The 12,796-nt window shown below is 38.5% G+C and overlaps 1 protein-coding gene across 1 annotated transcript in view; it reads left to right on the forward strand.

Annotated features, from left to right (window-relative positions):
* si (sucrase-isomaltase (alpha-glucosidase)) overlaps positions 1 to 11,534 on the forward strand; it is a 69,189-nt gene extending 57,655 nt beyond the window's left edge. Inside the window, exons 44-48 of the mRNA XM_034867568.1 lie at positions 808 to 932; positions 1,353 to 1,441; positions 4,911 to 4,960; positions 8,345 to 8,515; positions 11,284 to 11,534. Coding sequence (XP_034723459.1) covers positions 808 to 932; positions 1,353 to 1,441; positions 4,911 to 4,960; positions 8,345 to 8,515; positions 11,284 to 11,361 — 513 coding nt within the window. The 3' untranslated portion in view covers positions 11,362 to 11,534. The remainder of the gene's footprint in view (positions 1 to 807; positions 933 to 1,352; positions 1,442 to 4,910; positions 4,961 to 8,344; positions 8,516 to 11,283) is intronic.
* Positions 11,535 to 12,796: the final 1,262 nt, after the last annotated feature.

A 12,796-nucleotide genomic window follows, 5' to 3' on the forward strand; every position in this document is an offset into this window, starting at 1 on the left:
TACAGCTAGCAAGTACGGTCTCCCCAAGAACACAAGTCCGTTCTTTGCTTACTTGGTATTGAGAAACGCCCAATGTCTACTGTTGAAAGAGATATCACATTGGACTGGCTAGTTAGTGTATGCATAACAACTCGTAACATATCAGAGTACATCTGTGCATCATATCATACCTTAAAGATGCAAAGCACTGCATTCACAAGGTGCTTTATGTTTAAAAAAAATAGTTTTACAAAAACAAATATGTAGCCAGACCAAGACAAAGAAAAAGACTAAGACCACAACTACAAGAAAAACCCGAATGACAATATTAACAAGAGACATCTTTGACAACATCATTACAGACTTGTAGCTCAACAACGGCAGAAGGCGCCTTGATGACAAAAACAAACCAATCGCTCTGTCTCTTTATTGCTAGGGGACTCCCCATCTGTTAGACAGCATCATAAAGCCAAACAAAACTCGAGAAACAACCGTTTAAATGGGTATGAGATGGTGGAGGGGAGTGGTTACCTCCATTAAACTTGTCCATTCAGCACACAAAGAGCTGCAAGCTGTTTGAAAAAGGATCAAGGACAAAGTAGAAAATACTGGAAGAAAGAAGTTTGCAAAGAATTCTTTCATAAATTACAGTAATGGCTCAACAGTAGCCTTTAAAGAGGTCACATTTTTTAATGCATTCTTTGTGATTTACTGGCATTCAAATGCCAATTAACCACAATGGTATTGTTGTATGAAATGAATCAAAGTTAAATTACTTATGGTATTTAAACTGCTTTAATAGTATTTAATTATTGCTGCTTTCATTAGGCCAAAGATGTTGGAGTGCGCGGCAAAATGTTGAGCATGCCAACACCCTTGGATCACATTAACCTTCATATCAGAGGGGGGTATATTTTACCCTGGCAGAAACCACAGAACACTACATATTACAGGTGAGTGGACACAAATCATGACCGATGTATCATGAAAGACTATACTGTGGCTACATGTCAGTTTCCTGTGTTTTAAGTGTGAAGTGTGTGTGTTTTCTGTCTCCGTCAATGTCTGTGCAAATACTGTAGGGTGCCGTGGTAAGGCGGGTACATGTGTATGGATTGCTTTTGTGTTTGAGTGTGTTTTTGTATAACACTCATCAACATGAATGCCACATACTGTATGATTGTTAGTGTGAGTTAAAGAAAGTGGCGGTGAGAATGAGAGAGACGGTGAGAGGGCGATGAATGCTCCAGCAGAGGTGAGATCAGGTGGATCCCCCCAGCAGGAATGTTAATGTGTTTCTCCTCAGCAGCAGGCATAAATAGATGGTGTCCTTTAACAATCAGCTATAACCCTCTCAACCCATTTTGTTTAAGTCGGAGGAATCCTTTAGGACTGATCGTTGCCCTGAGTGACAACCAAACTGCTCAAGGATTGTTCTTCTGGGATGATGGAGAAGGAATAGGTAAGTGAAAGATCATCCTTGTTCACCCCCTCCCCCCCCACACACACACACAGACACAAACACACGCACACACAGCTGTGTACTTAGTCCGGTCTAGTATTGGAATATTGGAATAGCATGTCATTTCATGTTAACTCATTATTCATAATAGTCACTATTCATTTAAAAAAATGTTAGTTTCCTTAATTGGTTTAGATCCACTCACAATGTTTGTTTACAATAACGAGTAAAATATCCCTGTGTGTCTTACAACCAATTTAACAGTGATAAGTGCCAAGCAAACAGGGCAAGTAAAAACTGGACATACTCTCATCTCATTCATTTTAAATGTATGTTTGATGCTGTCATCTGTCAACACTTCATTAACATTAGGGAGGAGTAAACCTATTTTACCTGTTGGGCCACAGACTAAAGAAAATGAAAGCACCCAAACTAGCTGTCACACCGACCAGCGATGAGATGTTATATATATTAAAGCAAAACAGTTACGATTGAAAATGACACCCCAAATAGAGCAGTTTGCAGATTTCATATACTTCCTCAATTCAAACCAACAAACAAGTTGTCTACCAGTAATTCAAGTGACTCTTGTGTTAGCACAATATCACAGTTATCCGGTCTATATGCTCATATCTTGATTACAAGAAATTAAAATATCAAGCAGGATATATGGGTACAAATCATAGATGGTAGAAAGATCATAATGCACAAACACCCTGTGCACTGACTTTAAGTACTTTTTTGTTTTTAGTAGGGCTGTCAAAGTCAATGTGACAATAAAGACTTAACACAAATTCCTTTTAACGCCACTACTTGTTTTGACGGGCTATTAACATGTTAGAGTTAAGGCCTCTCTGTAGTTTTGGAAATCAGAAAGTGATGCAGCAGTAACGCGGTAAATGGCTAGCAGAAACATACCTCCCCAAGCAGAAATGGGTAAAGAAAAGGGCCTTTTGAATGGCAAGTCCAAAGCCCTTCCAGACGGTTCTCTTGACAAGACTAAACTTTTAATTTAAGAAGCATAGACTGTTTTATCCAAAGAAATTGAAATATAACCCATAGCTTCAACTGGGCTGTATAGGCTGAGCCGTAGTTGTATGTTACACTCCCAACTGTTACATGCATATGTTATCTATTTTTTATTTAGTATTGATCCCACTTAGTAGAAGGGAATGCTTTTGTGAGCCTTTATTTTCCCCCATGTGAGGTTAAACATAATTACATTGTCACAGTACATTGTTACATTTAGTTAACCAATGCACTTGCACAAGGTGCATTGTTCTGTGTTAAGCTGCTTACATTTCCCTGGATGTTAAGGTAACCTTCACAAGTATAAAATAGGACACTACATTGTGTTAGTATTACCAAGTAATGTTACATTCAGGTTAGTATTTTTTTAGCACAAAGTCCCTTTGAGGTTATTCTGGAGAATATTGTAAACAGTATTTGTCATTGCTTTAGGTTATTGCCATGATAATAATAAACATTTGCATAAAACAATCATACTGTATATATCCATTCCCATGTTAATAAGAAAACTGGAAAAACATCCCTTTTAAAGTACATTCAGATATAGTCTCGCATTGCCAGACCGTGGAGTAAGAGGATAGGAGAACCCCAAAAATGCTCTGCATTGTTTGCATTTCTTTTAACCAATTGCAATAGTCTTGGGCGGCGCTAAGCTCTGGACACAGAGACGGTGGCTCTGCAAAATGGTCTCAGGAAAGAACTTCCTAAGCTTTAAATTAGTTGGATACCTGGTTAAACGTAGTGCGCTCTATGGACAAAATACACATGGCAGTACACTGGTTTTTACCAGTGTACTGCCATGCGTATTTTGTCCATAACCGTTTTGTCCGTTACGAGAGGCCTTTCAGGAAGTTTGAGTGGTTACTTTTGATATTTTTTTAATAAGTTTAATAGATTTAGAAAATCAAGAAATGAATATCCACATGAGTGCATTGACCCCCATGTTTGTTAAACTCATGTACAGTATGAGAAAGCACGTGAAGTTCTTTTTTGAAGTATGAATTTCTTCATAGTTTGTATCAGTTACACACAGACAAGTACAACATAGTATCCCTACCATTTTCTCACTCATTCACTACAGATGTTTTTGTGTTTGTGTAAGGACAAGGAAAAGAGGGAGAGAGAGAACTAGGGATAACAGAAAAGAGGAGTGACAGAAACTATTAAAGTAATTCCCTGTTTTGCTGCCTAGAGATATGCTCTCCATCACTCCTCTTTTATCTGCTCCCTTGCTCCTCTCATCTGTGTCTTTCTGTCTGCAGCATAGCCTCCCTATGTCTTTCTTGTTTGGTCTGCCTCTAGCTATAGTGCTTACTTACCTGTATTATCTGCTTTTCTGAAGTTCTGCATGTTTAAGTGCCACTTTCGAGGGTTAGCTATTCACTCTGCTGTCAGTCAGGCTGACTCATCTCTTGGTTAGTTCCTCATCAGTTTCATTCATACAAGCAACACATCAGCCTTTCATACAGTTGAGCAGCATAGCTAGTCAATAATTTATTCTACTACTCTAATTCTATTATTTGCTCATGTAATCAACCACTAATAAGTTGAAGTCATAATGTGCAATGAGTCAGCGCATGGAGTCTATTAATGAGTCAACATTTTATTTAGTAATGCAGCTACTCAGTGTTTAATTCACTTCTTAATGCATCCCTTCACTACATGACTCACTTGTTCATGCACCTTATTAAGTGATTATTTAGTTGTCCGTCCAGTCAATCAAATGAATACAAACTCTGTCCTGTAGTCAACATAAAATACTCACTTAACCATACAGTGTCTCATTTCTTCACTTGTGTGCCATTTCTTTGTCCCCCTGTCAGCCATTCAGGTCTTCACACACATATTTTCTATCTCCCTTCCAGTAATGCAGTGTAACTAAGTACATTTACTGAAGTACTATACTTACTTATACGTTTGAGCTACTTGTACTAACTTGAGTCTTTTCTTTTCATACCACTTTCTACTTCTAGTCCTACATTTCAGAGAGAAATATTCTACTTTTTACTCCACCACATTAATCTGACAGCTTTAGTTACTACTTACTTTACAAGTAGTGATTGTTACACAGAAAACACACGTAGGTTATAAAACACAATGTTTTACTATAAATTAAACTACCCAACAAAATAACGGCCAAAAAGTACAGATGAACTGATTAGACGATTAAATATAGAACTGTTAGGATTGTTTCCAGTTTCTAAATTGTGAGGATTTTCTGCATTGAGTACTTAATAAGTACATTTTCCTGATTATACTTACATACTTTTACTTAAGTAACATTTTCAATGCAGGACTTTAATTTGTAACAGAGTATTTTCACAGTGTGGTTTTAGTACTTTTCCTTAAGGTAAGGTTCTGAATACTTTTTCTGCTATTGGTCCCTCCATTGTCTCCATTTCTCGTCTGTGTGTAATTCACGCTTATTTTCTCTCCTCAGACACAGTTGAGCGAAGAGAGTATCTTTTGACTTCCTTTACAGCAGAAAAGGTGAGTTCAAAAACCATCAACAGGTTTGTTTTTTTATTTATCATCATTGTTGCCCCAATTCCGGGTTGAATTACAGTTGAAACATGTCTAGTTGGGTAGTCTTTTGTGTAGGAGCCTTTAACTGTGATTTTTGTAAAAAGTGATGCTTTGTTGCACTACAATCTAACGTTAACATACTACTAACTAGTAAGCAGCTACATGTTATTGCAACATAGCTGTAATTTTTACCAATGCTAGTCATTACACCCCAAATTATGGTCACTATATTGCTGGGACACGTCCAGTTGTGTAATACTTTGTTCAGAAGCCTTTAGGGGTTATTTTTCACAGTACCAAGTCCTGCTATATACTCAGTTGCAGTAGCTCCAGCTTCAACTAGTGAAACATGGAGTGGAAGCTCCGGTGTTTCCAGGAAGCATGCTGGCCAATCAGAGCAGACTGGGCTTTCTTGGGAGGATGGCTTAGAGAGACAAGCACTCCTACAGAGCATCTCACACAGAGGGTGAATACGGGTGCAGCAGCCATGGGTAGTATGAGAAACAAAGTGTTTTTTACCATTAAAGCATGTAAACATGTTCTAGTACAAACACAAAATGTATAGTATAATCCTGAAAATGCCATAAAATAGTTGCCCTTTAAACTTGAATCACAATCTACAAATGCTAAAAACACTCTACAGTCTTTTTTTAAGATAAGTTTTGGGTATTTTAGGCCTTTATTTTATAGAACAGCTTAGACATGAAAGGGGAGAGTGAGGGATTGACATGCAGCAAAGGGCCACAGGCTGGGGTTGAACCCGGGCCCACCGCGTCGAGGACTGAGCCTTCGTATCAGGGTGCGTGTTCTACCAGGTGAGCTACAAAAGCGCCAACATAACAGTAAGAGTCTAATAGTCCGTTCCATTTGTACTCGGATTTTCCAAGGTCATAGTCGGAAACATGCCCCCCTGACCTTGGATCAACAGTTGAGAATCTTGTAGTAATGTACAGGTATAAACACTTGTGTGTTATTTGTGTCTGACTAAATCAGTCGTATACTCAGTGCTGTCCAACTTCTATCTGTGGACATGTTGCACAAAAAACAGCAGAATGCGTTGTTATAAACTGGTATTGCTCACAATTGACTAAACTGGCTAGAGCTAAAGAAAACAATGACAATCTGACTTGTAAATGGAACACATTCAACTCAAGTGTAACATCTTTCCCAGCTTTGGCTTCCGAGTTCCGAGGTAATTGGAACACACAGTAAAGCCTTTAGCTTTGCGACGTCACAACGCGGACAGCCCTAATGAAGTAACAATGTCATCTTCATCAGGTGCAAGGCTTTTGTTGTGCACACACCTCTGTACTATTTTCATGGCTTCAACCAAACATACTCATGCAGAGGTGGTTGAAGTGGAGCAGCTGTGGTTGTGATTATGCAGATTACATTGCGTTCCTGGTACTTGTTTTGGCACAAAATTGCACTTACATACTGCCTCTCAGACAACCTCTTATCACAAACATAAGCACAAAGAGCAATATTGTGGCTTTGGTTGGCAAAAGCACAAACACTGATTCCAAAATTACACAAACAAACACTTTCTTGTCTGTTGTGTTTGCCTTTTTCTCACCTAGTAAAGATTTTGTGATGAGTGATTCTTATCCACAGATGCTTCCCTTATCAAGTTGACTATATGTAGATTTTAACCAGTATAAACAATGATATGTGCTCCATCTACAACCTCTAATTTGATAAACAAAATACGTAGAATAGGTAAGATTATTTACCATTATCAATAAATACTATTAAATTAATGATATATTAGGACATAGCAAGGGGTTCAACAAAACAGATACACTAAGGTACATACAAAACAACAAACAAAAATTACAACAAAGTGGTCTGAGCTGCAGAGAATTAGGGTGTAATTTGATGCTAAAATGGGTACCATTGCTGCACCGTGCAACTCAATCAATACAACTTCATCTGCGTCACCCCACCAACCTTGTACATGCACTTTTATGTGGAGCCATAGCATTACCAATCAGGTAAAAATAGATATATAAATGCCAACGGCACATAAAATTGTGTCCATGTTTGCACTTGTGCTGCACAAAAGAAGAGTTTGTGTAGTATGTGCACAAGTCGTATGGCTGATTTCAGTGAGAACGGAGTGTTTACCAGGCCACAGTTTGATCTCACATTGAGTCAGACATGACAGAAACCCCCTAATCACTGGGACTAATGGGACTAACACAGCTCTCTTTGCTTCTTAACCAGGCAAAGGCACACAATCACACACAGTACTGAGCACGCGCCTAATCACAAACACACACACATATGTGCACACATCTACAGTACACATAGCCACATAGAGCCACCATGGCCAAACATCTGTGGCTGTCCTCTGCCTACCATCAGGCTCATTCCAAAGCAATTTCACACAGTGATAAAACAGGCACACAGTCTGACAGCCAAAGGTGGGGGGGGGGGGAGTGAGAGAGCGAGAGAGTGTGTGTGTGAGAACAGGCAGATGTGAGGAGATGAGGATAAGTTTGGCAATGTGGCCATTGCTGCCTGACAGATTAGCAGATCTTATGCCGTTTTGGATGAGTCTCTGAATGATTTGTGTGTGTGTGTGTGTGTGTGTGTGTGTGTGTGTGCGTGTGTGTGTGTGTGTGTGTGTGTGTGTGTGTGTGTGAACATTTATGTAGGTGCTGTCAGTACTTTGGTTCATTGATAATAAGGGACCTTAAAGGTCCCATGACATGATGCTCTTTGGATGCTTTTATATAGACCTTAGTGTTCCCCTAATACCATATCTGAAGTCTCTTTCCCTAAATTCAGCCTTGGTGTAGAATTACAGCCACTAGAGCCAGTCCCACAATGAGCTTGTTGTGGGCTTGACTAACTGCCACTTTGCTTGTTTGAAAGCCATGATGTCTCTCTCGTGGATGGGCTAAATTATCTAGGCGGGCAAAGCAGAGAAAGGGGAGGTAACCTTGCCCCTTATGACATCATAAGGAGCAAGATTCCAGAAGGGCCCATCTGAGCTTTCATTTTCTCAAAGGCAGAGCAGGATATCCAGGGCTCGGTTTACAACTTTCGCCATTGCTAGCCACTGGGCGACCATAGGCAGGCTGGGGGAACGCATACCAATGTTAAACCTCATAAAGTGAAATGTTCATGCCATAGGACCTTTAAACATCTGTTTGCATGTGCCCAAGCATGTGTGTATCTCACAATGTGAGCACAGTAAATGCACAGATGTTAAACTATTCAGACATTCAAACTCTCTTTAGAGAAGAGCATCTACTTAAAACAAATCATAGGGTAAACCTAATATGAATTAAGTGATTTTTTGCACCAATTTGCACTGACCCTGTCTCTTCTCTCTAACAGAACAACTTGTCCAGTGAGGTCATCAACAATGGCCTGAACTCTGCTGACCGGTTGACTCTGGGTGTGGTGAAGGTTTGGGGTGCAGGCAGTGTTCAGATCACGCATGCGACCCTAACAGAGGAGAATGGAAAGGCGCATTCACTGTCCCCACAGCACAACGTCAACACTCAGGTCAGTAAATGTAGTCATAACTAATAAATATTGTATTGAATCTGTATTAATACAAGTTAGTATAGTGCATATTGGATCAATTGTAACAAATAGTACCATCCCCCACCCTAATTACTTTTTTCTGCCATTGTGCAGCTAACTGCTTGTCAATGTCATCAAACACGGACAATGGTCTATGACCCAAAAATGGCAGTTAGTGGCAATGAAAGATTATTTTTGTGCACACAGTTGCAGACAGAAACTGACTGATAGTGTTTGGTGTATCTGATTTATTGTTTAATGGAACTATCTTTTTTGAAAGTGCACATCTTCTCTTGCATCCCACAAATGCACTCAGCTACATTTCTGCTTAAATAACCCCAAAATAATCATATAAATTAATCACTGTCTAAATTAATATAATCAGTGGCATTGCATGGTAGAGTTCACTTTGTGCATTACTACAGTAGCTCAGTGAGCCTCTTTCATTGTTAAATGCACACAATTCATAAACACACCCCAGCATTCAAGTTCACTGACCATTCCCATGCCAGTCAAAAACTATCACTGCAAAATAAAAGTTTGCTTCACAACCAAACCTCTGCTGTGCCCCACTTTGTCATCTAATAGCTGTAATCAACTCTGTATTCCCTCTGGCACTGTTGTTTTGTAATAAACACAGAGCTGAAGACTTGACTCAGGACAGCGATTTTAAAGCTGTTCATGTACAATGAGAGTCATTTCCTCTTGCTCGCTCCATCATCTGCTCCAATGGTTGAGCAGAGAGAAATGCAATGAGAATCAGGAGGAATTGTGAATGTGAAGCCAAGCCGCATTACCCTGTTGCATATTTGCTACTTGGTGATTCATTTTTCCATAATGCCATTTTTTTGTGACCACTCTAACAGTAGAAACATGGGCATATTGTCAGTTCTTTACATCAAAGGAAATTCTGTTTGTGTTTGAATCTCCTCTAAAGAGATCAGAGGATCAGGGTCAACTACAACATTCAGCTAGAAGGAATTCAGTGTTTGACACAAGAACACTTCAGTGGGTTGGATGTCTACCAAAACAGGGCTTGAGCTGAGGTCATCCAGCTTATTCATTCACTAGACTAGTTTGCAGAGATGGTACGATGTGTAAGTACCCCAACATTTAATAACTGGTCTGGAAAAAGAGTTTAGATGATAGAAGAGGAAGGTAAGCAGGGTGTATCTTACTGTGTTTAGGGTGGCAGATGGGTGATATAGAGGTTTGGAGTGTGAGTATGAAACAGCAGAATAAGAAAAGACATGGCCAAGTTTAAAAAGATAGCATGTGCTGCCTCTCCTTTTTGGCCTATAATAAAATGTTCCTTTCCAGGTTGTGTACTGTACTCAGTGCACTTATCAGGACCATGAAAATGATAGCTACAGCAGCTCCATAAATAATTGTATGCGAAAAAGCCCAGAAGCCTTTGATTTATATTGTTCTTGGGGAAGACAGACAGGAAGAGGCAAGAAGAGACGGCAAGAATTGCAGATGAAGAAAGTCAGAATGACAGAGGGGTTTTGGGAGTGTGTTGGGAATGCAATGATGGGTAGAGAATAAAGAAAAGACAGGAAGACAGTCCATCTTTGAAAAGGAGGGAAGGAAGGACAGAGAGCAGTGGAGGGAGAAAGAGAAGGCACAAAAAAGACAGATGGAATACAGAGGTGAAAGAGATAAACAGACAAATGAAAGATGGGTAGAGGGAAGGAGGACGGGCAGAGAGGAAGGAGAGAGAGAGGGAATGAGGATGACACAGTATGCACATAGTAATAAGTGTTTTCTTAGTGCGAGACAATCCATTTATCTCCTTAAGTATTATCTGAAAGGGTAACAACTTAAAAGAAGCAGAAAGCAGCTGGGACTGTGTTATTTAAATACAGTGAGGTGGGAATGCTCTTTGTGCATGGTACAGGACATTTTATTTTGAATATCTTGAGGCCAATTCATACTACAATTTACAATATACCGTATTATCGCATGTACAAGCCTAAATTAGTTTACTTCACAAGGGTCCCATGCTGTTTATATGACATCCTTTAAATTGGATACAAGGTAACAAACAGAACAAGAGGAATGGGTAACATTTTATTTGAAGGGTAGTGCATAAGACTGACATGACACTGTCAGGCCTTATTAAGAAACTTTGAGAAACTAATCAGCTTTATGTGTTAACATTACATCAAACTATCATTAAGTAGTTGGTTTTTACATTGGATGTCATGAACCCTTTTTATTATTGTGTCATGATTATTTTCCTTGACTTATGTAGAAAGCTAGTTATAAAACAGGGAATACACTACGGAGAGGCAGAGTACAACCTGGACAAGTCACTAGACTATCACAAGCTCAAATGCAAAGTGTATAGATAGGCCATTTCTGACATTCACCAATTTATAGTTACCATTTCACCTAACTTGCAGGATTTTGGATTTGGGCCATAGACATTAAAATAAAATAAAATCTCTAAAAATCTGAAACTCTTTTTAATGAACAGTATGAGTTAACCCTCCCTTCAACACATGTTTTCCACATTCATTTCTTATACATAGCCTTTACAACAGCATAAAACAGGTAAAACAAAGTTAGACAGATGTGCCACGGAAGACGATAGATCGGATCCACTAGACGTGCCAATAGGATCTACCATTTTTCCAGGGGAAATCAGGGATGCCATACAGTGACCTTAATGTCTGTTATTTTAAAATGTTTCAATGGCATACTTAAAGAAATTAAATATGTCTTTCTTCTGGTGTCTGTAGGAGCTGATAATAGATGCTACTTCAACGTCTGTTCATGTGGATCAGCGTTTCACCATCACATGGAATAACAGCATCTAATCAGTATAGTTGTTGTCTTTTACTATATAATTAATATATATGTACACAATGGTCAATTACCATATTAATGATATGAAGTGAATGCAATGTTTTTGAACATGTACTCCTTTTGTCATCGATGAGCTTTTAATTACATTGCTGTACCATAAACAATTAGTAAAATTACATCAAATAGAATACAGGAAGAAAACAATTTTTGTGTGTTTAATATCTCAGAGTGCTTGGTACTAAAAAGAAAATATGTATACAATGCCAAACAAAAATCTTCATTTTTTACAAATTACATTAAAGGTTCCCTTTGCATACAATGGATTCTTGTGAGTCAGAGTGAAGGTCAACATATCTGTTGTGTGTTTACAAAAAAATCCACAGGGCCCTTTACATCTACGGAGCCCTGGAGGTGACATGGAGGAAAAAAATATATAGAAAAAAATAAATTGCGACCCGATACCGGATAAGCGGTCGAAGATGGATGGATGGATGTCCTGGGGACAGACACTAAACTTGAGATCTTTACTTTACTGGATAAAAAAATTAAAAAACTAAATAAATTGTAACCTACTGGCGTCAAACACTAAATCGAGATATCAAGTTTGAAAGTCAAGATGTTTTTTTTATTTCATTTTTTATTTGTATTTTCTTTCTTGGTTTTTTATTCCTCCATTAAATGGTTGAGATCTTGACTTTCAAACTTGATCACTCGACGTTCATGGATGAAAAAAAATTCCATGTCAAAGTCAATATCACGCAAATAAAACTCAAGATCTTGCTAAACAAAGTGAAGCTCACACACGAGCGTTTGTCCAAAGGACATGTTTTTTTTTTACCCCCATGTCACCTCCAGGGCTTGGTTTACATCCACTACTTCTGGTGGGGCTATATTTTTTTTCTTGCACCCATGCACACATGGTAGTTACTCTTGGGGAGTAACCGGATTTTGACCCACCGTAGCTAAAATCAATGTTAATACAATGGCTCAAAATGCCATTTATGTATTTCTGTCGTTGTGGCTGGTAAAACCTATAAATATGTATATTTTCTTTTTAACTGATCAGTTACATCAACCAAAAAGATTGAATTTATTGAGAAACAACCTAAATAACTAATTTTATTGTTTAGTGATATTCTATCTCTCTAAAGACACTTTATACATTTGAATTCAATTTTTTTATGATGGACTGGGTAAAATATTATCCAATTTCAGTTATTGTCACATATGGATTTACAAGTGGACGACAGACATGTTGACCCGATTTTTGTCCAAAACGCATTACTTGGAGAGTGAGTGATATTGGGAAATAGTTTTGGACCTTATTTCACTACACAGAAACATCAGTAGGCAACCAACTGCTGTGCAAAATAAGCAAACAGATGTTTATCATAAAATGACAGCTAGATCTAATGACAAGGAGAAGAAGCTCAAGAAGTCTGCTTT

The sequence above is a fragment of the Etheostoma cragini genome, chromosome 3 (assembly GCF_013103735.1).
Source record: "Etheostoma cragini isolate CJK2018 chromosome 3, CSU_Ecrag_1.0, whole genome shotgun sequence".
NCBI classification, from domain to species: Eukaryota; Metazoa; Chordata; class Actinopteri; order Perciformes; family Percidae; genus Etheostoma; species Etheostoma cragini.